General features: G+C 44.6%; 1 protein-coding gene across 1 annotated transcript in view; it reads right to left on the bottom strand.

The window, feature by feature from the left end:
• Window positions 1-669: 669 nt before the first annotated feature.
• Window positions 670-26,453, bottom strand: part of LOC3291724 (uncharacterized) — a 48,233-nt gene continuing 22,449 nt past the window's right edge. The window contains exon 2 of the mRNA XM_061657334.1: window positions 670-8,847. Within this exon, the coding sequence (XP_061513318.1) occupies window positions 3,992-8,847 (4,856 nt within the window). The 3' untranslated portion in view covers window positions 670-3,991. The remainder of the gene's footprint in view (window positions 8,848-26,453) is intronic.

Below are 26,453 nucleotides of genomic sequence, written 5' to 3'. Positions count from 1 at the left end.
GTGTTATTTTATTAATAGCTGAAAGATTTTATACTGTGCAACACATAAAATCGCTGTTAAAAGTGCTCGCACGCCCGCAGCTGAGCGGGATGTGATCAGGCAAAACATCCGGCGATAGGTACGATAGGTAAAAAATGCTTTATTTTAAGCATTAGATGAACAAGGCGTGCTCTTCTTTCAGTGGGGACAATGAGAAGGGGGGGGGGGGGGTGGAGTGTATTTATTTTTTGGCCATTTAATTTAGCCCACCAACACAGTCGCACACCATCGCGAGCTTTTTGACGGCCATCGTGAACTCTCAAAAACCCTCGCTCGAAACGTCAAAAACCGTCACAACGACTTACAAAAACAATTGACAGCGAAGGAAAATCGCACCGATTTGGAGCGTTGGCGAGCTCACGAAACCCGATCTACGGGTGTTCTATACGCCTGAATGTATGCAACACTATACGCCCGAATGTATGCAACTTACAATACACACTGCCCAGAAACAATGCTAAGGATTACATACCTCCAGGGGGTTTATGCTGTATGCACAATCCAGCTTAATAGCGGTGAACATAAAAACGCCAAAAGTTACACAAATATTCAATAGTTGAAATCTGAAAAAGCAAATTCCCCTTTTTCTTTCTTTCACACGACCACATCATAAACAAATCAACATCCCTGTTATGGTTTTAATCACTTGAAAATGAAAAAAAGTTTATTTCATGTAAAAAATTATCCGTCCCTGCACTGCGCCGTCCATTGATTGCTGCTGCTATTACTGGTCATTTTCAAACTTTTGCCCATCGAACGGGTCGGGAATTTCGACAGGTTGAATGGTTTTTTTGTGTTCTTTCAGAGGGTTTTTTTATTTTACTTCTCGCATTTTTGTTTTGTTTCCTGGAACTCTTTATTTTGTGTTGCACTCTTTCTATCTGCTAGTGGTTTCAAGGCTCCACGACGATATCTAAAACGTGTTCATCAAATGTGCTTACTTATTGTTTTTGGGATTTTTGTTTTCACTTTTTTATTTTACTTACTCACGTGCCCAGTGACAATCAGAACACAAACATATATGATCTTAACAAAGGTGTAGTTTAACAACTTACGTTTTTTTTCTGAAATACTTTAGCCCTACTGGCCACTTTGAATTTGCTGTTTTTTTTTTCTCTTTACAATCATCTTTCTCTCGGTCTCTTCATCTCTTCCACCTTTGCTTCATTTAAGTTTATCTTACTCAGTTTCCATCATTGGCTTTCGGTGTTTTATTTTACCGTTTGGTTGAATATGGTTGAAGTTGTACAAACTTTGTATCTTTTCTTTCCTTATCTTCTTACGTCCTCTTCTTGGCATGCCGTTGCAGGATCAATGATCCTTAATACAGTTACGATTTTCTCTTTGATTGTTTGCGATTTTACTGTTTGTGCTAGTTGTGACTCTTATCGTCTCATCGATATAAAATATACTCTTACAGCTGGTAGACTGCTTTTAAAATTAATCATATCTCGATTTTGAAATAACCGGTAGTGTCAATAAATCCTAAATTATAAATAATTTCATTATCGAAATCAACACGTTTGAAATCGAAGACCCTGTGAAGAGCATAACAAAAATTATACAATTATCGCAAAGCAATTCATGCTAAGTACTTTACTGACCATGAATTCTACCATAATTGTCACAGAATTGAACGATTAAGTGTATCGATCAAGGAACTTCCTAGAAAACCATTGCATTTTGTAGAACCTATGCCAGGTCTAGATTGACTTTACGAAATTAAGATCATTTGAACAAAAAATGATGGCCATTGGATAAAAGTTGTAACAAATAATGACTAGACTAAATCGAAAACAAACGTTACTGAATCGCTTTCTAGTGAAGATCATCGATCGATTGCTTTTAAGATAAAAACATAAATGCTAAAACCATTTAAGTGGATGCAGCATTTCCCTGTAAAATATATGCATGTTTGCTTTCCTCCCTCTCCTGCTATATAACTCCTGATACGCGCATTGGTAAGAGCTGTCGGTTACTATTGTTTGCATCTGTTTGCAGTGCCGTTGATCGACTGGAGGAATAAAAAGCTTAGAGCTGGAAACGGGTTTACAGCTTGCACCAGCAAACCCATCTTCCTAAGCTTCCCATTCCATATGCCAACCGATCGGGCTGGGTATGGTGGACAGTTTGTCCACGTTTGTCCATTCTATTGTAGTTTGTAGTTGTGCACCATTGGCAAGTACGGTTTATATGATATCTGCTATGTAGGTTTGTGGGTTTTAAAATCGGAGCTTAAATATGTAGTTCGGAAACAACCGGGAAACGTCATGGGGCCAGCACATCTTCGCCATAATACACACCATCGGTGGTTTTCGGTAGTCATCTACCGTTGCGATCGTTACACTGACGAGTGGATGTTGAGTATTACTATTGCTATGTACTATTTAGTGTGAGTTTGTTATATTGGTTGAGTCATATCGGTTATTGCATTCGGTGTGCGAAAAACGTAAAATGTATTCTTAAGCACTGTAACTGACTGGATTGGTAAGATTCTGTTTTGTTTTATTTTTACATTGATTGTAAGCTTGTTTCAGTCGACAAACTGATGTTAGAAATGGTTAGAAAATGCTAAGCAGAGCTAATTAAGCCGCACAGATTGCATACATCAAGCGGTATTCCGTCGCAATAACGAAGCGCCTAAATGTATGCAATCCGAATGACAAAATTATCTCAATTAGATCTTTCCTTGCTGTACCACTTCACACTCAGCGCTGTCGAACTGGAAAAAGCCTACCGACGAATGGGTTTAAGTACTCCGGTTCTATTGATGCCTCACCATGTGGACAAATGGTGACCCAGTACGGGCACTGTCCCGCTCCCCGGGGACAGTCCTGCCTTCGCTAGCAGGGCACATATGGAAATAAAGGGGCCATCGCGGCTTGTGCTGCGATTTTGACGGGCGATTTTCCAAACGCACGATGTCCTTCCATTTGACCTACAGGATGGTGGCATGGTTGGTTGTGTATTTGCTGCTTAAAAACTATTCCATCCACTGTGTACGATCGCAGATCACAGATGACAACCCGAAGCCGATATGTTTGGCGCCGGTAAAGCCGACATGCTGGCACGATCCGTAACGCACGGTGCGTGTGTATGTGTGTGTGTGTTTTAGTTTGCTGCATTGAAGTGATTGGGTATTGTATTGTATTGTGAGCTTTGATTGATTGGATTGCAATAGTGGCTGTGCTACCGGCTGTCTACCAAAATTGCGTGCGCCATCTTTGCTTTGTTTAGTTCGCAAACGGTTTTACTGACACAAGGAAAAACTCATTGACTGATGACGATTAGTACAAAACGGTCATTTTGGTTCCATCAGTGGATGTTGTTACATTTAGCTAGAGAATTTATCGTGCATACACCTCCTGGGGGGGCCACTGATTGCCGTGTTCGATACATGTACGTACACATATCATCTTTTATACATTAATATATTTGTTTTAGAATGCTTAGCTTCCTATAGAGAATAGACAATACAATTTTAACTATCTTTTTCACAAAAAAATAAACAAATCTAAAAATTTAATTTGTTCACCTTCTTTAGCAAGGCGTACACGCAAACACAAAGACGAAACTGGTTGAAAGAAACGTTTGTTGCAAGTTTTGCATTTCCTCGTACGATCGATTGGCGGTTAACTGTTTCTAAAATGGCGATTTTTTGTTTGTTTGTGTTTGCTTTTATACGAAGAGGATCCTCTCGCAAGGATAGAGAAAACTTCCAACAGGCTTTCTTTCGCCGTGATTGCCACTAGCTAGTAGATAATACTTTCTGTACACGCTCCACACGCTTTCTTATCTCTTTCAAACACTTTCAAACACATCTTCCACACTCATCCTTTGCTATCCCATCGGCTACTACTACTACTACAACTACTGCCTACTAGAGAGTGTTTGTTTGTGTCAGTAGGGAAACAAAAAACCATCTGTACAACGCCTTGCAACACATTTACATTCACTTGCGCAACAGCACATCGATCGCACGCTTCCCATTGCCATTGCGCACCTCGTTGTCGATCCGTTTCTGGAGCAGATTGTAGATGTCGACGTACTGAAACTCAGCCGCCAGATGGAGCGCAGTATTGCCACGCGCGTCAGCATGATTTAGTGGCAGCCCCGGCAGCTTCAACACTTCCCGCACCACTTCCACCTGGCGGGAAAGCACCGCGTAATGCAAAGGCGATCGTTCGTCGTGATCGAACAGATCCTGCTCGAGCGGCAACACTCCGGCCCGGTGAATGATCTGCACGATGTTGAGGTTCCGATTGCAGATGGCGGTGTGCAGTATGGATTGCCCATTGGCCGACGGAATGGTCGCATTGGCACCGTGACTCAGCAAATACCCAAAGATCGCCTCATGGCCCGTCTGTGCGCTAATGTGAAGCGCCGTAAAACCTTCCTTGTTTTGCGCATCCAAACTAATGCCTCCGGTGCGGTGAAGCTTCACGCAGTACTGCACGATCTCGAGCGCACCGCGCAGTACTGCCAGATGAAGGACGGAATTTTTCGTGTCCACTTCGACCGCGTCCAGCAGGCGCACCAGCGTGGGGAAGTTGTTCACAAAGTACTGCAGCGCATCGAGCCGATTGTTCATGGCCGCGATCGAGAGCACGTTGTGGCCGAACTGATTGCTGTGCTCGACGTCGGCTCCGTAGCGGAGCAAGATATCGAGCGTATCGAGTGGTGCTCGCGACAGTGCATGGAAGAGGGCAGTCGAGCCGATCGTATCTTTCGCATTCACGTCGAACAGTGCGCCCTCGAGCAGGTACTCCAGGATGCGGTTGTAACCGTCGCGAGCGGCACAGAAGAACAGCTGATGTGGGTGCTTGGGGGTTGTGGTGGTTGAGATGCCACGATGCGTCGGCGATAGAGCAGTTAGCGTTCTGCCGATCGTATCGATTGAAGCACCCTTCTGCAGCAGCAAGTTGGCAATCTCGATCGATTGCTTCCGGATGGCAATCGCTAGCACGGTGTCCAGCTCATCATGAGTAGTTGGTCTGGCCTGTTGAAGTGACCGATGCTCGAGTAGGGTTTGCACGATCGATGTGCTACGATTGCCCACCGCCAGCAGCAGTGGTGTCCTTCCTTCACTGTTGGCAAGTGTTGGGTCGGCGCCATGTTTCAGGAGCGCCCGAACACGCAGCGGATCGTTGGAAAGGCAGGCTAGATGAAGAGGAGTCGTACGGTAACGAGGACTAGCGACATCAATCTCGTACAGTTGCAGAAACTGTTGAATTGCCCGCTCATCCCGAGCATGATGTAATGGTGTGAAGGTGTCACTACTGACGTCTCCAGGCGATAGAGAGTACTCGAATCGTTTCGCAACTGGTAGCAGATCCTCAACAATCGCACCATTCCGTAACCGTTCCGGCAGCATCACACTATCCACCTTCTGTCCACTGTGCGCTAACAGTCGTACTAACTTCCTGTGCTCTCTTGCGATCGCTATCTCAAGAGGGCTCTGTCCGAGACTGTTTCGAACTCCAACACTGGCCCCGTGACGTAGCAACAACCTCACCGTCTTCACACATCCACACTCAACCGCATAATGGAGCGCACTGTTCCCGTGCGCATCACGCAGCTGCACCTTAGCGCCCTGTTCGAGCAGTATCTTCGCGACGTCTGCATACCCCATTCGAGCAGCAATCTGTAACGGTGTCAGCCCCATGCTACCCTCCTTCCGATTCACATTACTGCTCACCTTTCGATCACTTTCAATCAGGAAGCGCAACACATTCAACCGACGAAACCTAACCGTCGCCGGATAGAGAGCGCCATACTCGACCGTTTCATTTGCGAGCATGAATTCGACGATCTCCTCATTGCCATCGTCGCAGTACTGCAGGAACAGGGTAACACACGCACCAGCCACCTTCCCACTTAGCAGCTCATTATTCTTGAGAAACACGATCGCATCCTGATCATTGTTGAGGAAGATCCACGAGTACTGGCTGTATCCGTGCTCACCGTTCGTGTACCACCGGGCCCCAGCGTTCGTGAGTGCCTTTACCATCTCGACGTTGCTCAGCTTGCATGCTACTTCGAGCGGTGTTTGACCGTCCTCATCGCGCTGGTTTAGATCGTGGCACTGATCCAGCAGCAGGTTCAGCAGCTCCACATTCCCAGACAACACTGCGTAGTGAAGGATCTCTGCATTCGCGTCCGCATTCACATCGTAGTCTGGGTGCGTCTCGAGAAAGCTTGCAAAGAGCCGATCGAAGTTAAACACCATCGGTATGGCATCGATCTGCCCATACCCGAAGTCGGCCACAATCTTGGACAGGATGTCCTCATCGTTGCTGAGCACCGCGAGGCTGTAGCAGAACTCAACTCGCGACGCAGTATCCGCTAGGATAGCGTGCAGTGGCCGTCCACAAGGTATCGCACTCACGCTCTCCATCAGATAGGCAAGCGGCTTCAAGAACTCATCCACCTTCCCAAAATCCAGCAAGTGACCCAACAGCATACAGCTCTGCTGCTGCACGAGATGATCCACTATACCGTGGTTGAGATGATTCCGCCCAAGCAGGTACGCCTCCTGCCGGATCGTATCCCGTATCGCACCACAGCTCTGATACTGAAAGCCCCCAAGAATACTTTGCTGATGTTTGAGCAGTGCCAGCTTCTCGCCAAACTCCCACCCGTGCCGATCGTAGATCTCCGAGATGATGTTCTTCGACAGCTTGATAATGCTGAGCGCATTGAGCAGGATCGTTTTCGGGCCCGTGCACGGTATCAGTGCCTCGTACGTGACGTGACCGTGGGCGAGGTAGTTGCGCAGGTTGCGCCCCGTCAGTACGGGCAGATAGTTGCAGACGCTTTCCCGGTTGTCGGCCAGCTTCGCTGACAGGGCGCAGGTTGCTTCGAGCATCAGCATCTCGAACGCGATCTCATCGATCCGCTCGAACGGTCGCATGTTCATGTTCTGATCGAGGAAGAGCTTTTGTAGCTGGGCTACCTTCTCTTCTGTTTCGCGCTCTTCATCGCGGCGGAGATCGGCGAGCAGGTTTGTGCTGTGTCGGATGTGATGCCGGTTTAGTAGCTGCCGTAGGAGATCGTACCGCTTCTCGGGATGGTCTTGCAGTTTGCAGAAGAGAGGATCTTTGGTGAGATGTGAGAGCTGCCGTCCGGTTGCTTCTTCGAGGCGTTTTAGAAGTGTAGCATTGCCGGTTCCAGTTAGATGCACTGTTAGAGGTCCACTGGACGTACGGGATTGATGGTAAAGCTTCCTGTCGATCGCATACAAACACCGACATAGTAACATTGCTATCCTTCGCTCTAGCTCGTTTCGATGCCTCAGCTCTGGGAGATCGTCATAGAAGTACTTCAGCAGAGCACTTCGGAGATGTACGAGAAATTGCATATCGATCGCACGGTTCCGTTGAAACGCCTTCAGATGAGATCGGAAGATGTGGCGGATCTTCTCGTAGCTGTGGTTCGATTTGATCTTCGCTATTAGATCCTCCACCAGCAGGATCGTGTTACTGAACTGCCGGTGGTGAGTTTTGTAGCTTGCAAGCTCCGTGCAGATCTTCGCACGTATCCGTTGGATGTGATCGTTGGCAGGAACTCCTTTACAGTGATACTCCTCCTCGATTGCGTCCACGAGACTGTCGATTTCGAGAAGACCAAACGGTGCCCAATCAAGCTCGTCTAGCAGTGCGCCGGTTGGACTGTGGCGGAAAAGGTACGCGTGGTAGGACTTTATCTCCTCGAGACTCTTGCTATCGTACAACCGGTTGATGAGCGTCTTGATGGCCATTATGTGCTGCAGGTTCCGAGCGTTCCGAAACAGATGACGCAGCAGCTTGAGATTACGGTGCAGCTCCTCACAATCGAGCGCGTCGGCGTTGATGTGAAGATGATCGCGTCGATCGTCCTGCTGGTCACTGCTGCCGGTCGCACCTGTGAGGATGGCAAACAGATCATTGCCTCTCCGGTAGTGCGAAAGGTAGTCACGTACCCGCGCGTCCCCCAGTATTCGCTCGGTTGTCAACACGTTCACAAAGCTTTCCAGGTGCTTCGTAATGATCGGTGTGTCACGTCCATGCCGCACAGTTTCACAAACCACCTGCACGACACGTTTCATTGCAAGCGTTTCAATTTCCCGCCCCCCAGACCACTCCAGCTCCGATACGGAGTCGATGTACTCGAGGGCGCGATTGGTAGCGTGCAGCTCGCGTATCCGCCGGTAGCAACAGGCCAGCTTGCGAAACACTTTGCGATTCTTGTCGGACACTTTCGGTTGACTGGTGCGCAGGTAGTACCGGTAGCTGATCGCCTCCGTTTCCACCCTCCGCCGTACGTCTTCGGGCAGCAGTTGATCGCGCACGATTTTGCGCTGTTGCGTGAGCAGATTCTGCTCGGTAAGCTCCAAGGCTGGCTGCTGTTCGTCGGTGGCAGGGAAGATTGAGGGTTTCTCTAGTGCTCGATGCCGCTCTACCCACAGCTCGTGCAGTCGGGCACGATAGTTGGTGTGTTCACCGCTGCCGGTGACGACGTAGTGGCAAAACATTAGCTCACGATTACGTTCCGTTGTCCAGTGAAACTTTCGCTGAGCTTTCGGGAATTGCTCACACCCCGGACTAAGGCTCGTTGTGGGGCTGGTTCCCGCGGAGGTACTGCTTTCTTCTGGTGAGTTGGTTGCGACGGATAGATTGCTGCTGCCGTGGGTGGCATTGCCCGGTTGGGCGAGTATTTTCTTCAGCTCGTTTGTGACGGCACCGAGATAGAGAAGCAGTTTCCGCTTGTCGAGAAGCATTTTGTAGACGTCGTAGCGGGGTGCATGCTTCCAGATGTGAAGGAAAATGCCTGCAACGATACAGAGATGATACAGCGGTGATGAGTATCATGGTTTGGTTGGGGTTAGGGGTAAATTACCACTCAATAAGTAAAATTATGGATTTTTTGGGGGATGAAGTAAAATTGAGCGATTTTTATATTTATCAATCAGGTATGTGTTTTAAAACATATTTTAGATGTTTTTGAATGGCAAGTTCATATCTTGAATTGAAACCTTTACTGAAATTATAAAAGATAGTAAAACACACCATTTTGCATAAAATCAGGCGTTGGAGCTTGTAAAGCAGAAAATTAAGGTGTGGGAATTGCATACTTTGAGGCGTAATTCAAATTGAATGGTTTCACTAGATGTAAAATCATGTTTATTACTAAAAGGTTCCTAAATTAATGCTATTTATCGATCAAATTAATTTATAAAGCTTTTTCATATGTATTTAATTTCACTTTGAATGCTAAAATGAAATGTGTGTATATTGCATAGTTTTTGGCGTAACGCATTGAAAATAATTACTATTGTCAAAGACTCCTAAAGATATACAATTCACTGATCAATTTCCTTTGAATAATGATATTTTGGGCATCAGAATACTGCTTTAATTGAAATAATCAAGGTTTCGTTTACAACTATACCGAAATCTATCATTATAACACCTCAGCTCAGTCGGGATGTTATCACACACTCCTACTTCTCTTGACGATAGGATACATTTTGCTATCACCTTCTAACCCCGTTAAGCCTCTCCACTTTTTAAACGTTTCGCTAGTCCACTTTTCCAGTCCAACATTTCAACAACAAAGTATAAGATAATCCATTCATGAGACATTCCCCATGAGGCATTATCTCCTGCACAGCATTACGTTGGGCCTAGAAAACTCGGTTAGTCTTTCGGAAAATGGTTCAACCGGTTAACGTCTGTTTACAAACAAACTGTCCGCTCTATTCACACACGCTACTATCCTTTTCCGGGTACAGTGTCTACCAATGGGCGTACAGAGCATCAAGGTCTTCTAGGTCCATCTGCCGTACGACCGATTAGGGGGTTATACGGTGTTCAACGGCTAACGCAAGCCCACCACAAACCCTCTGGAAAGGGGAGCAAACTTTAGCATTTTAAAGAATCTTTACCCGCCACCAGCCACCAACCCATTCCCATTACGAGCGGATGGGTTAGGATGCAAACAAGTTCCGGTCATCGGGAGAAGTCCATACGAAGGTACGAAAAGAAGTTGACCAGCGTGGCAAAAGAAATAGATTCGATGAGGGCTTGCTGGTACGCTTGCAGCCATCTGTTCTCCCTTGTAGTAGACTGTGCACAGAATGTGCGTAGATCGCAAGACTGGCAGGAGGAGAAGGAGTAGCTATTGGGAAAACTATTTTAGCAATTCATTTTCTTCACCCTCGGTCGATGTCCACTTCCAGGGCGGAATTTGCTCCCAATGGGAACATCGGGGCATATAAGAATAGTGTTCCAAAGAAAAGATCAGTTTGGATAAGCTGCTTTAGAATGCTTTCTGTTTGGATCGGCTTTCTCCACAACTTGTGTTCACAGTATCCTTAATAGAAAAAGAGGCGCAAGAAGTGGGAAAGGGTGAAGCAAGACTCTAAAACTGACCCTTTCGTCCTCCCGGGAGGTGGGCTCTGGATGGAAAATAATTTAAAATTTTACCGATTAAAACCCCAGCGCTGCACACCTTCCATGGCTTGCAAGGGCAGAGAGAGTGAAGGTACCTTTAAGCCATCATCAACATCATCGTCGTTTTGTGTCGACTTTCTGCCTTCTCCCTGGTTTGCTCCACTCCCCCACCCCCCCAGCTGGAGCCTGTGTCTTCGAATATTTGACGTAAATTGTTAGAAATTGTACTTTTCCATTCCATTCTGCTTACGCTCCTCGGCTCCTCCTTATATACCCGGATGGGACCGGCAGCCTTTGGATGGGACTTTTTCCGTAAGAAGAAAAACCCACCCCGCCTCTGCCCAACCTGATTGGGAATGGTATGGGAAGGAGCAGGGAACGGTGCTCTTTTAATATTGTGCACTTTTGAGCCCTTTTTTCAGTGCGAAGCGCTTCAAGATTTGTTTCTTTGTGCTTTTTGTTTTGCTCTATAGAATGTTCATCTTTTACCAGACTTTTGAGTTTATGTTTTACGTTTTGTTTGTTTTTTTATGCCCCCGTTCCTGTCGAACTGCTGTGCTTTGCTTTGCTGTGGACATTCTTTTGTTTAGCAGCAGCTCCTTTCTCTTTCTTGGACCAGCAGCAGCAAGCAGCAAATACCAATTCCCAAGCCAAGAATGCTTGCCCGTTGTTTGAACGCTCGTTGGACGTTGGCCGAGTGGCTTGGGAGCAAAAAAACGGGCACTGGCAAAATAGTCAGGATTAATGCAACGCAAAAAAAAGAAGAAAAGAAACCCAGGAGGCGCACAGCACTAGCCAAAGGGAAATGGTTTTACAAAGTTTGTTTTCAAAAAAGTTTACGAGCGCATTTTTTGTTGTGCTTTGGCGCTGTATTGTGTTGGGGTGTGATTATCTTGCTGGCGGCGTTTGTTGCGTAGCTTGGAAAGCTTGCATTGGAAGAAGTTTTTTCTGTTTATTTTTTCTCGAAGTGCTTTTTGTTTTGCTACACAGTATGCCGAATGAAGCGAAGGGCTATTTCAACAATGGATTAAAAACTCGGTCGAGATTTTGAACGTTTTTTCTTCTTCTTTTGGGGGATAAATATTTGAGATGCAAACTAAGGTGTGGGGAGTGTTTCAAAGGAGTTTTTTTGGTATAGTAGAGTAGTTTGGTAATATGACAGGCAGTATTTGGCAGTGTTTTTATAATGTTTTGGAAATAAGATATTTTAGGATTTTGATATTAAAAAAAATGTTTGAAAAAATACTAATTGAAGGACCTTTATTCTTAATGATAAATTGATGTTTTTTCTAATATGATGAAATGGTGTCCTTCATGATATTATATTCATACTCTAATTAAACTTCATTTAACACATAAATAATTTGAGCTTGACACGTTCTGGCCCGAAGGACCAAATGCAGGGTTTCCCGAGATGTGGGTTGGCTGCTTCTTAAATAATTTATAATAGGCATTTTCGTAGATGCCGGAGAATTGAAAAAAAAAAATTGTAAAATTATTGAAAACCCCATTTAAATGTAATAGGCACTTAAATTATTTTTTCAAATACATTATCTAATTTTGAGACCCATTAACTGACCAACAAGAATCCTTTCTGAGACTTCAAACCAATCCAAAGGCGCCATTTTGTTAAACCACCTTCTGTGAGCACGGTGTATCATTATTCTGCCCCGACAAACATGATACAAATTTCATCGCCATTTCCCGGAAATTCAATACGCGCACGGCGTGCCAAAGGAAGAAAAAAATCTGACAAATCATCAAACACATAATCGGACCGGGAAAACCACTCCCTCGGCACAGCAACACGACACCAGCGAAAGGAGCCGTGTACAGCGTGTGCATATAAATTCACTGCCCACGCTCCATCCTTACATCGCAAGCGGTTTTGGGGCTGGTTTCACTGCACTGCAACTGATGTACAAGTACATAATGAATTATTTCACCACTGCGCTTTCGATTGGTTTATTGAACGAGTGTGTGTGTGTCTGTGGGTGTGCGTAGCATTTTTTTTTGTTTATTTTGCATTTTCCACCAATGCATGGCGGCAGCAACAAAAGCTTAAATGGTGCGGAAAAAGTGGTTGCAAAAAAGTGCATCCAAGCAAGCGCTGGCATATGGTGCACATGGAGTCGCATACGATGCGCTCTCTTGCGTGTATGCAGGGGTTGAAAAATCCGCGTCAATATTGTTCGTTTAGCTTATGGAAATATTGTACTTCCCCTGTCCGAGCCCACAGTTTCCTGTACCCGAGCGTACCCGGTGGTGCGGACGAAAAAAGGGATTTATTTCCCCTTTCTTTGTCTAGCACTGCCTGCACCGATTGTTGGCCCATCGTCTCCATGCTCCAACCCATCCCTACCTAACGCATATCCTCCCGCAGGGGGAATTTGCATTTCAACAGCGTACGTAAAGTGCGTGGCAGCCTGCAGTGGCCCACAAGAGCCATACAGTGCGTTAGAAACAAAAAAGCGAACGCACAGAACCGACTCGTGGCTCGGGGTCAGTTTTTCAACGCCCACACACACACACACACATTGGAGCACGCGTATCTCGGGATTCGCACGCATGCGGGGAAAAAAAGTCCTCTCAGCACATGCACACACACACACATGCACACAAACAGCGCGCCCCATAACGGTCAACGGTCGCTGATTCGTCGCTCGCTCGCCGGGAAAAAGGGAAAGCAGCAGGCCTGTTACGGTTTGGATTGGTCATCCCAAACTGCTTGGTGAGGGGATGGTTGATGGTGATGAAAATAAAGCACGGGAAAAATAGGATACGCACACCAGCGGGGGAGCAAAAAAAAACACACAAAAAACCGTTCTCCCTCACGCACAACAAAAATGGGATCGGAGCGCGATGATGACGGAGGCTTCACACGGCGGGCTTCCACCGGATGAGACGCGAGTGTCCTACCCTTAAGGGAAACGACCCACAGGAGTGTACGGGATGAAGATAGATCTCATCCTTTCAATGATGGAGGGGACGATTGATAAAAAAAACAATGGAAACGAACTAAATAGAGGGAAAAAAATGTACGCCCACTTTTTATCAGCATCACGCGGGGCTTGTCCTTTGTCCTTTTGTCTAGCTGGATGGTGTTGTCCTTTGAAACTTCTTTTCATTTGTGCATTGTTGCGGTTTACTGTCCTTTAATGCTTTCACCATTTTGTGTCTTGCATTTTATGCTTGTTTGTCAATATATCATTCTTTATATATTAGTTCTGTATGATATTCAAATATCTTTGACAGTTGAAGCGCATTTCAGCAGACAATTTTTAGCTTCTTTTTGACTTGACTTTGACTTCTTAAAGATATCGATATATAAAATTGAACTTTTAGAGATAAAAGAAAAATTCGATAGCGTAATATGAAGCACAATATACATTCTAAATGAACAGATTAAAATAAATATTAAAAAAGACACATCCCTAAATGAAAAAATAAACCCTATACAAACTTATTTGTACGCCTATTTGCCATAGCACAAAAGGATAATCTCTATGTTACCATTATCGTTCGCGATTATGAAATCTAGTCGGATTTAGATCAAAATAAGCATTGAAGTAACTCAAAAATATTTGTTAATTTCATCATTACAGGGTTTCCCACGACTGATTGGTTGGCTCCCGTAATTTATTGGGTTCGTATAACGATTTAGTTACATTTTTAGATATTTTTCTCATAGATTTGAGGATCGTTCCAACGATTTATTGGAACCAATTGCAAATCAATACAAAAGATCCAAAAAATATTGGAAACGTCCCATAAATCGCTGGTCTCGTAGTACAGTCATCAACTAGTACAACTTAACAACATGGCGGTCATGGGTTCAAGCTCCAAATAGACCGTGCCCCCATACGTAGGACTGACTATCCTGCTATGGGGGAAAATCATCAATAAGTCACTGAAAACCAAGCCCACGACTGCCAAGTACAGACAGGCCTTGACCGACCACGGATGAGCCAAAGAAGAAGAAGAAGAAGAAGAAGAAGAAGAAGAAGAAGAAGAAGAAGAAGAAGAAGAAGAAGAAGAAGAAGAAGAAGAAGAAGAAGAAGAAGAACAAGAAGAAGAAGAATAAGAAGAAGAAGAATAAGAAGAAGAAGTCCAATAAATCGTAGGAAGGAAATCCAAAAATCATATGGAGAGCATGCAAACTTTTTTGGGGAACAAAAAAAAAACTGCAGGGGAAACCCTGCATTCACCCAATGAAGCTTACAGTTAATGAGATTAATTGTCGCTATCAGGATGCTCGACGACAAGAAATACACTTCAATGATTGTCACTTGATCGTTGACCTCTGATAAGGTCCTTTCCCTATAGCTAAAGGCTAAAAGGTGGCTTCAGGGAAGAAGTACACTCAACACATCAATACGGCGTATCGTATGGTGTGTTGATAGATTCCACCTCTGCGTAAAATGTAGGTTATCGCAAGCAATTCAACTATCGCTCAAAGCGTTCACATGAAACTGCTTCCATTTTTTTGTAAAACCTCGTTTCTTTAGCATCTCATCTTACTAACCCTTGACTTGTTCCGGAACGAAGGGCAACCAGTTTGTATGCAACAACAAGCTCCGGCCATCCGCTCGAGGCTCAAAACGCACAAGGACACCAATCAAGGAAATCCCACCAGGATATATCCACAATCCTTCCTCAAATGAACTCGAGGTAATAGTTTTAAAGGGACCTGGCCGGCGTAAGATCCTTTTACAGATCAACCCGTCTGTCCGGGTACGTTCCCGCATCCAAAAGGTCCAAACGATTGGAATCCTGTAGAGAGGGCAATCCACCCGACCATGCACATCCGAGTCTAGTCTGGCTGAAACCGGCGTCGTCTTCATAGGTCGTCGTCGTAATGGCATGGAGCTCGCGACGGCGTCCTCATCATTCGTCGTCGCACAGTCGCTGTCGTCTTTTTTAAACAACGCTTTCTCGCCCACGCTATCGCTGGAGCGGTCGCTTTTTTTAAACAACTTTTTTAAACAACTTTCAATTGCTCGCAAACCGCGCGACGTCGACACGGCGAAAAACGGTGGAACTGCTGCCGCCGCCGCACTGGTACCGCTTTCGAATGGGGGTAGGGAGCGGGACTGAGACGCACGGTTTGCAGTTCCGTGTGTGGCTCACGTCTTCATGCCGTTGCCTTTGCCGTACCGGACGGGGTAGATGCACACATACGCCTCACACCAACACATAGAGGCGAGCTTCACCCCACATGCTAGGCTGGGGTTAGAGCGTGTTAGTTGGAAGCGTTCGCTGTAGTGGTGGGGTATAGTTCGTTGCATTCGTCCCTTAAAATAATAATAACGGTCGCTCAGCGTCACCAACGAATGTGTGTGTAAGTGTTGGTGGAAAGTGGTACGCTCTTACCTTGCTCCCCAAGACACCCTCCGTGTGTATCCGAGAGAGAGAAAGAGAGAGCGCGAGAGATGATAGTTTGCCATGTGCAAGTTGCACGCGACTGCCGAGCCACATGTGTGGCGCGAGTGTTTGCCGCCACCGTCGTGCGCGATACCCGGACACTGGACAGGCGTATGTGTGTGTGTGTGTGCGTGAGGCAAACGATTCTCCTTCTCCCCCACATCGGCACCGGGTAGAGGACAATCCTGGCGGGAGTGTAAGTGCCCGTTCGATCTTTTCCCCACCTCCTCCAGCCCCAGCTAGGAAAGGGTGGCGATAGTGGTGTGATAGTGTTGCGTAGGCAAAATCCAATCAACATGTGTTTACAGTGCTGCTCATCATTTGTGACACACTGTCACATTTTTTTAAATCGTTAGTAATATAATTGAATAATAATTAAATTATAGAATTACGCCGGTCTCGTGGTACAGTCGTGAACATGTACGAATTAACAACATGCACGTCATGGGTTCAATCCCCGAATGGACCGTGCCGTAGGACTGACTATCCTGCTGGGGGGTATCAATAAGTCACTGAAAGCCAAGACCACGACTAGTACAAGCAGGCCTTGATTGACAGCGGTTGTTGAGCCAAAAAAAGAAGTAGAAGAAGAAATAGAATTGATCACATTTGTAAAAAACCTGTGAAATACTAGTACAAGACCTTGTACTAGTATCAATTGACCTAATTGAGAAGCTTTGATTGTTAATTTTCACACAACCAAATTAAGACAATTTCGTTCCGCATGCTTACCCAAGTGACATTTGTACTAAATTTTGAACCATGATCTGCTCGAATGGTGCTCGAAATACCAAAAAAATGTGAATTTGTGTGTGATAAACCATGTAGAAAGTGTCACAATTTCATTTTTGCGTGCGAATAACCTTCTTATAATGGATGAAGATGGCGTCCAATTCGTTTTAGATTAATTTGCTTTAATATTTGGCGAAAATAGAAGATACTTTTTGTACGGCGTTATTTGGTGAAAATGCGACGGTTTTTTGTATAAAAAAAAACTATACTACAAGTAATAAGCATTGGAAACGTTATTTCCCAAAGGATAGAGAAGAAAGCATCGAAAAATACACTTTACAGTCGTTTTTAAAGGGTTTGTTCTAAAAGTCCCTTAAACTGGTGCAGTTTATGGGAAGTTTAAGGTGCCAGTTTAAGGGAAATAGCTCGAAACTCCGATTTTAGAACTCGAAAATGTCAATTGGGTATAGATTAAATTGTTCTAAAAAGTACTAAAAACAAAATGTTTTCCATAATTTCTTAAATATTTCAAATAAAGATTTTAATGAGCGAAAATATAAAAAAAATCGACACGCACTGTACCTAAAGCAAGAGCAAGCAAGGTGTAGATGGATGCGTGCGTACCGACCGTGGTACAGTGCATTCTGCCATTGACGTAGATACGTAATGTTGAACATAATAGACGGAAGTGGGCTCGCAACAGGAAAGTGGGTAATTGGAAAAAGGGAGTCTGTGTGAGAGCGTCAGCAGAACGGACACTGAGTATCGATGCAACGGCACCTTCCCTAGCTACTTCCTGCCAAGCAGTGTGGGGTTGGGGGATGATGTCGGGTGTCGGGGTAGGGTAGATTGCATTTGTATTTGTATGCCCTCCCTGTCCAACCGCACCTGCCTGTGTGTTTAGATACACGCATCAAGCGTGTGCCCGTGTGTGCGTGTGTGCGCTTGTGACGCTGGCTCGCATTAGAGGGCTTATAGTTTTACGAGCTAATGAGTGCAGGCAACCATCATAAGTTCACCTCTCGGCAAAAACATCGCGTATTCAAAAGCGAACTGAAACCTATAGCGCCTATCCTAAACTGCGTAGAATGTGTAGAAAAAAAAACGCAAAAAAAGTCTGCGTGGGGCATTCAGCTTTAGGGTTCGATTGGACGGACGAACGCATAAGCCCCTCGCAATAAGGGGGAGGGGATGTCAATAAACATTAGCACACACGATACACACGGCGTTGGCACGGTGGCGGTGCACACATCAAACGCTCAGTTATGTATGAAATAGAATTTTGCGTACCAATTACATTTAATATTATCGTCATCATCATCATCATCATCACCGTTGTCGGTTCGTCGACGTCGTTCGAATGTCGTTGCTATGGTTCCCGGCGATAGTTTGAGTTTGATAGTTTGTTCGCACTATTGTACAGTTACACGCACACTACTGTGCACACGTGTTTATAGTGGTTGCTCATTAAAAATGAAGCTATTGCGTTTGGTAAATAGGGTAAATAGATGGAAATTGAAATTTATCTAACCATGTGTTAAGCAAAAAAATGATAAAAATAAACATAACAAATAAATAACAAAATTAAAAATATTTCAATAGTAAAAACAATCATAAAAGTCAAACTATATTACTAATAGGCTCAAAGATTGAATGTTCAATTCACTTAATTAACATTTCTCAAACCTCTATTCGATTTCTAATGCACAACAACATTGCCTCCCAAATCCGAATCATTAATTTAAACTATTTATTGCCTCGGTTCTCGGCAACGTTTTCTACGTCCATTTCTAAACGCATCCTCTTATCGCTGGACCACTGGCCCGCGGGGTGAGCAAACGGTGCTGGAATTCATAATTTATCGGCGAGAATTAATATAAATAAAATCTACGCTATGTCCCCGGGAAAATGCTAACCGACATGTGCGTCCCGGGATTTTTCCTTCATCTCATCTCGCTCATCTGCTACATACACACACACGTAGATAAATGGGACCGACCCGAAAGCTTCGCACGGACAAGAGCGCTATATTGCACACCTCTCGTGGGTGAAGGATCTCGGCCCCCGTCACTGACCGACACAAACGGGGAGGCTATTTTGCACCCTTTTTTTCTTGTTTTTTTGCCGAGCATGCTATCGAAAAGATATGTACGGTTTCCGTGCATTCGGCGGAGTGTGCACCTCGCTTAGTGGTTGGGTGAAAATATAAAGCAGTGCGTTAGTGTGCGTGTAGTTTGCTAGTTTTCTTTTTTTGTTTTTGGTAGTTGCAAACTAATTTTCACTCGCATGATATGTGCACTCTCGTGACGGGGGGGAACATAGATGAGCAGCGAGTGCTACACATAAAGCACACTTTGGTGTGAGGAGTTCAAGCCGTTTGCCGTACCACCACCACAGCTGGGCAGATGCACCGAACGCCATCACACCATGCAAATTCCCGGACGTCCCATTTTTTTTTCTGGTGGTTCGTTCTAATTGTTTTCGTTTGCCCGCGGTTTGGTCAGCGACGACATTGGTGCGCTTTTGCCTTTTGCGCTGCCCGGACGTTTGCGAACCGGTGTATCGGTCGGTTGGTGTTTGCTGCGTTGGTTCTAATCAATAGGAAAAATCGGAAACGTTACCCCCCTTGCCACCCCAGTTTTCTCTGCTCGTGATAATGAATTTGAAAAAGCTGTATTTCATCTGCACAAGGGGTTGCTGTTCTAAAATATCTATATATCAAACGTGTGCGTGTTTGGAGGGGCGCAAAAAAAGGCGAAAAAAGAGGTTCGAATCATGATAGAGTAATTATGGCATTTGATTAGAAACATAACATAGTTTGTGACGGTAAACAGCGGGCTTGTATTGTATTGAAAAGTACATATAGTATGCTTTTTTATTTGCTTTTATGTGCAATGGAAGCGCCTGGTGTTTTAGTACAGTCGATGGAGAAGCCCAGTTGTTTATGATTTGATAAGATATGTACTTTAATTTCAGGCTTCGTTTGCCATGTAAAAGGTTTGAAATATAAGCATTAATTTATATAAAGTCTCAATAAACAGTAAAAAATAATTATTATTTTTCAAATAAAATCCGTTTTGGGTGGTAAAGGAATAAATTAATTTCTTCGACGATAGTTTTACGTTGCCTTATCGCAGCTGAGACACTTTTTTGTGTATGGCAAAAAGAGTAAATTTTCACGTATTTTTTGAATGTTTGAATTCCTTCTCATTCACGCTACGTACCAAACGATGCATAAACGTACGAATCCTGTTTAATTTTGTTGATTCAGTTCCCGATTGCCGTACCGCTTTTTACATTTCTTGTAGCTTTCTTGTGTTGCCTCTCGCTGCTCTGATAATGCCATCCCGTGGATGAGCGTCGTTGCAGAACTCGACCCGGCAAGACATTTGCCGAATTTTTCTTCCCATCTCTCTCCCCCCAAAAAAAAAACGAACGAGCAAGCAAAATATACATAGCAGCAGAGAGCGCGATGGACGCTTTTTTCAAGTGTACACAGCACAAAAAAAAAGAATGACAAGTTTTAGCTGCGGGACGGCACTGCTCGAGTGTACATCGTAATTAAGAAAATTTTAAAATATTCCAAAGCTATAATTTCCAGCGTGCCATCGTGCCACGTCTTTCTCACTGCGAGCGCGCCCGGCCGGTCGGTCAAACGTTCGGTAAGCGGGAGTAATACAAGAGATTGGGGGGAGTAAAACGACAGGCGAAAGAAAGAAAGAAAAGAGCCCCGGGCAGGACGGTGCGCAAGGAGAATGCGAACGAAGAGCAAATTGAATGAACCAACTCAGCCTCCACTGGTGCTTTTTTTCCCAATTTTGGATGGCAAAGAAAGAGGGCAAAAAGCTTCCCACGGATACAATTACGTTACGGCATTACGGTGGGCAGTGGGGATGAGCAGAAGGAAGGGCTGAACAGCGGACTTTGTTTTTCCTCCATTTTTACCATAAAGGGGATGGGGGCAAGCGGGTGAGGCGGTGGCGTTCATCTCCATTTTGTTTGTTCGTTTCCCGTCCGATGGGTGAAAATTTGCTTTCGCGAATGAAAATTTGCAACGGAAAGAGATCGCTGATGGTTGGTGGTGGTGATGGTACGGGGCTATTTTCCGTTTTTTATTTCCCTTTCCTTATCACGCCCGGAGGGGAAGAGAGAGATGGCGGGAACTGTCAGTGCAGCAACACGAAGGAGAAAATGAATTCGAAGTAAAGGAAAAACTTCGACCGGGATTCCTTGGCTTGGCCCGGGCGGTGTGAGCTGACACCGTTAGGAGCGAAAAAATGGCAACCCGTTTCCTGGGCAGGTGGGGGGGCCTGTGGAAGTGTGGGGTGAGCGGACTAAAAGGGATAAAAAAGAGAGCAGAGGAAAGAAGAAAAAAAACCCCGAGAGAAAACATTCATTTTGAAAAAGAAACACACACAAAAAAAGCAACCGACAGCTTGATAGCTCGGTCTCGGACGTTTCCTTTAGTTTTCGGTAAGACGTTCCGAGGGTAGGGAAGCGAAACGAACCATTGGCAAACAAAAACAAGCACAAAAAAAGGAGAAATATAATACCAGCAACAACAGCGTCGCCCGGGCAAGCAAGGTAGCACAAAAAGCTGTCAGATAAAAAAAAAGTTGTTTAAACAACAAAACTGTGCAATATTTTCGGGGCCCGTGCTTCGGTGCTCGTTTTGCACTGGAGAGTTTTAGGTTCTTCTTTACTGATGTCATTTTTTTATTTTCTGATGGAGTTTTAGCCAAGCATTTTATGTTAATGTCCAAGTATCATTTCTTTCCTACTTTATTTATGTTTGCATTATAAAACAGTTATTAGTACATGGTTTTATATTATTGTTTTTAAATAGAAGTAATTAGGTTTTCGCAAATTTATGTTGTTTAATAGCTTTATTTGTATTTTAATACAGAAGTAAAATTTAAGCTTTTAGCTTAAACTGTTTAAATTAATTATTAAATAAAGTTAGCTCTTTTGGAGTACAATGAGCTATTGATATTAATGATTTGTCATCAAACCAAACTGAAGACGGTACAGTACACTATCAACACTCCATCTCTCGTGTGCTCTGCTTGTAAAGAAGTTCTCCTCCTCTCGCCATCAAACGTGGGAACCTTTAAATCCATAAAAATGACTTCTGTCAGCTTTCATCATTTGCTATGATTGAACAACTGCAAAAAGAAGCACTGTCGCGCAGTGCATCTTGGCCCGGGCGACCACCTCCACCCAAAAGCTTTGGAATGGAATGGGTGGGAAATGCTTTTTGAAATGGAAATATATCCTACATAGCGCTTGCCGGTTTGAAATGTTATTTTAGCAATAAATATTCTCTCTCCCACCCACCGCGAGTGGTTGCTGCAATCGAGCCGAGCAATGAAAGGTACGATAATGACAGTGGAGTTGATGTCACCGGCTCGAACACTCCCTGTGGAGCCTGTGGCACTTCTCCTCTTGAAGAAGAAGAAAAAGAAGAAGAAGAAGAAGAAGAAGAAGAAAGGGAAGAAACAAACCGTCTCCGTCCACAAGGAGAAGGATTGTGGAAAGTTTGGCTGGGCCCGGTTCCCTCCACCGATCCTAGCTCTTTGTGCGCGGGCACTGAAGCGTACCGGCCAGTACCCATCGCAGCTTTGGTGCGCTTTTTCTTCGTCCATTTTTCACCGTCGCAGTGAGGAGGGTGGTGCTTAAGAAGGGAGAAGCATTGGCGAGCGGAGCGGATCCATTACCACACCGCTTCACGGCGTGCTATCAGTCACCTTATTCGGCTTCGGCAAGGAAAACCCCACGGAGTGTGATGGTGTGAGGAGCAGTGGAGCAGTTTGTATTAATTTCCACATTTTCATTCCCATTCGCACTTACTTTGTGTGTACTGGACAGACTGAGGCGGAGGTGGAGTTGGGGCGGTAAGTGGGACGCATCTGAAGATACAAAAACCGGGTACGAAGCGCGTGGTGCAAGTGCCGGGAGGAGAAAAATTAATTTATTTCTCACAGTGAAAAATAAATTACGTAAAAAAAACGAAGAAGAACGAAGTGGGAAAATGCAAGCAGTAGAGAAATGACGAACCGAGGGGAAAAAGTGGGAAAAACAAACACACAACAACGCTGCCCAGGAAGAGAGAGAAAGAATTATGCGGGACAGCAAGACAGGGAGAAGTTGTCGTTTGCCCGGCTCAAGTAAAGTTGCTGCTGACGTGCTGCTCATCTTGGAGTGGGTGGGAAGCAAGGAAAAAAAGGCCACCGAACCGAGAAACACCGACGCAGCGACAGCAACCCGAGCGGCGGGTCAAAAGGTGGACCGAGAGAAAATGCACTTGACGACGGACACTGTGGACGCTTTTCAGCGCCAGTTTTTTTGCCACCCTCATCCTCCATGCCCATCTTTCGCTTCATCCATCCGTGGAAAAGTTTTTATTTTTCTTCCATTTTTCTATCGTGCCTTTTCTGTACCTTTATTTAGATTTGAAAAGCGCAAACCGGATGAGAAAGCGTTCAGGGAGGAGAGGAACAAGAAAATGGGATGGTAAAACCGTACACCACCGGGCCAGGACCATTAAAACCGAGCAGTCCAGAAAGGTCCAGAAGTGGTGGAAATGGAAGACAGAGAGAAGGGAGCCTTTTTTCTTACTCCCGTTTTCCTTCTCTTTGTTGTGCTTTACACACGTACGGAGCTTTTATTTTTAACGCTGTCAGTCAGTGCGTCCTGTGCTGTATCTGGCTCGGGCAGGAGCAGAGATGCCGGAAAGACGCCGGAAAGAAACGGAGTGTATAAATCGTTGCAAACGGTGCATACGGGCCCGGCTGGCTGCGGGGGCATTGCATTAGATTGCATTAAACGAAACATGGCAAGATTAAGAGCGAAAGGGAGGGAGATGAGTAAGAGTTCATAGGAAAGTTTGTGTGTTGAACGGTACGGACGCAAACGGGTACTAATGGGATCGATGAAAGAATGGTAACCCGTTCTCTGTCGGTCTGGTGTTGAAGAGCGGAATATCCTTTCATTCTTTTCAATCACCATCACACTCACTGGAGGATGGCCAGTGGGGAGTTTGTGTGTGTGTTTTTTTTTGTCTCCTATAGCGATCCTTATCGAGTTAATTGACCGTACCGGTGATAGTTTTAGAGTCTTGTCCGTTTTTCACAAGTGGTTTAGCATTTTAGTACACCATATAGAGCCCATTTTGTGTCGTTTAATTGACAAAATGAACCGTTGGTTGGGGGCAGTTAGAAGAGTTTAATGTGGTAGTATGCTGAAGGTTGAGCAACCGATCCAAATTGCTATTGGGAATGGGGATGTGTTTTTTTCCTGTATATAATCGAGGCACTCCCGACGGACTAGTATTCGCCTGAATGTATACTCTCAGCATGTCATAAGCGATTTGAAACGCTGTGTAGCTAATGTTCGCCTAAATGTATACTATTTGCATGACACAATCACCATCTAACGATTTCTAGGGAATGCTCTTAAGAAAATTTCTATTAAACAGCTGTCAAAATAGCACTTTTACTTCACGCGAACCTCATCGGTGACCAATTCGTAGAATATTGAGGTGGTGAGCTGGTGACACTTTCTCACCGCGCACAATCGCAAGCAAAGAAAGGGCAACAGTTAAGCAGCAAGCTCAACAAGGTTAGGTGAATAAAATCATTTCCTTCCAACCCAGCACTTGATGACCACTGTACATTTCCATTATTTGGTGACACGGCCTTCCAGCACTCTGAAGTTCGTCTCAGACGCAATTCAATCAAGCCGGGGCACTCAACGCCACGTGAATTAATGATGTTTTCTTCAATTAAATCCAGCGCAGGGATGTTTCGGTTTGGCCGACGCAATATTTTTCCTTCTAATTGACAACGGGGTGTCGTAATTAACTTAACTTGGAGCGTTTTTTTTCTTCGAGTTCTTCTTAAGACGGCCTGAAGCAGTGAAGCAATGATGTACGGTTAATGGGTAAGCAGTTAAAAAAGTGACAGGAAATTTGCAAACTTAAGTGAGCAAGAGAAGTTGTTTTAATGACTGTTTTTATTAGATGTTATTTTCAATGTGCAAAAAGTGTCACCTTCGTTAAATTATGCTTGGGCAAAATAAAAAAGGGGAAATCTGACTGCTCACCCAAACCAAGCAGTTAGACGGGAAAAATTTACATTAATTGTTATCGTACTGTTAGGTTGATTGTATTGCATGCAGCATCGACCAGCACATTGATTGTAGGGTGTTTTTGTGTTTGAAAATAATTGTCTCCTATCGAAGTGTTAGGGTAACGATTGAGTTTTATTGTCACTTTTGTCAACAGAAGCAAATAAATTCGTCTGGCCGCTATCGAAGCAAATGGCTCCATTTATAGCGATGAAAATCGAATGGAAAATATATATACATGGCGCCACCGGTCTCGGAATGAAGTGATGCTGGTTTCCTTTTTTTATTGCTTCCCGAGACACAGACATCGACCAATGTCCTGTTTCTTCTCTCAGATCTTCGCTACACTTCGCTCTAGAACTCCACCCACCCAGGCACATCGCTCCCGCCCTTTCCGACTCACAAGCGACGACGACGATGATGATGAGGTTTTAATTGTGTTATTTTTTAATTAGGCAAAAAATTAAAACGTTTGTCCGTTGCACGAGTTCGCTTCGCTGAACCCATGCCACCATCATCATCTCTTTTGCACGGTCTGGACAGTTTTCCGGCCCGCGTTTTCGCTACCCCAAAGACCCCCCACCAAGACTGGTGTGTTTGAGAGAGTGGACGAGGAGCAAAGACGTCAACAAACAACAAAAAACTGGGACCATCGTCTTCCTTTTTCTCCATTTTCGCTTTGCCTCACGCGAAACGTCTAGCGGGCGGAGTGTTTGACGGAATGGAGGAAATGTCCCTCCACCAGCACGTCAACGTTTGAGTCAACAACTTGGTCGCGTTTTTTTTATGGTGTGCGTTGCGCGGCGGAAAACTCTCTTTTCTTATCATGAGCAAAAACAGCAAAAAAAAAAAAGACCGAAGAAAAATTATTCCTTGAGTGGACATGTTGAAGGAAGATGGTACGCGGGGCGAACGGTAAGAAAAGCTGGCCCTTTAATTGATCCGGTGCTGGTCGACGGATGTGCACGGGAGGGAAGTAGAAGGGTGGTTTTCTTAATTAAAAATAACATTTTTTAATTTCACCCTCCAACGTGTCCTGCTGCTGATGGTCTGTTTCTCAGCAAACAGGAGGTCAAAACCGGGATCATGAATGCTGTTCGGAGAAAGCAAACAGACAGTTTGCGCGCTGGGAAAAAGTTGGTTCGCTTTTCCACTGCAGTCCGCTGCATGAAGGATGATTGGTTGTTTGGCAAACGTGAAAGTATGGAGATGTATTCGCAAATTGTTTTATGTTAAAGATGTTGGCATGTTTTCAGTATCAAGAAGTATCTTATTTGCTCAAGAAAATGTAGAAAATATGAGTAAAACTGTCACTTTGCATACCTTCAGGCGTTAAAAATAATAAATAAAAATGGCATATATTTAGGCGCTCAATGTCTTTGAGACAGTCAAATGAATTTAAACATAACAATATGGCGATAAAATTATTACATCACAAATGTATAATATTTACGAGCACAAATTGCATTGTACAATCCCAATCACTTGCCACGCTGCTACCCAAAACTGGTGCCTTTTGCTCTTGTTGCTAATTAATCAAAACGGGACGTTGTCTAACGGCTTCAGCGGATTGTAACAGCCACTGCCCATTTGCCTGGGTTCCGTTTTTTATCCCCTTGCCGAGAAGAAATGTAAATAAAAGTATACATTCAGTCACGTTTGGTGGTTGAAACGGACACGGCGCGAAGGAGCTGCGGG

Source organism: Anopheles gambiae, chromosome 3 (assembly GCF_943734735.2).
Source record: "Anopheles gambiae chromosome 3, idAnoGambNW_F1_1, whole genome shotgun sequence".
Lineage (NCBI taxonomy): Eukaryota > Metazoa > Arthropoda > Insecta > Diptera > Culicidae > Anopheles > Anopheles gambiae.
Note: the sequence above shows the minus strand (reverse complement) of the source record. Positions and strands in the feature narration are given on the sequence as shown.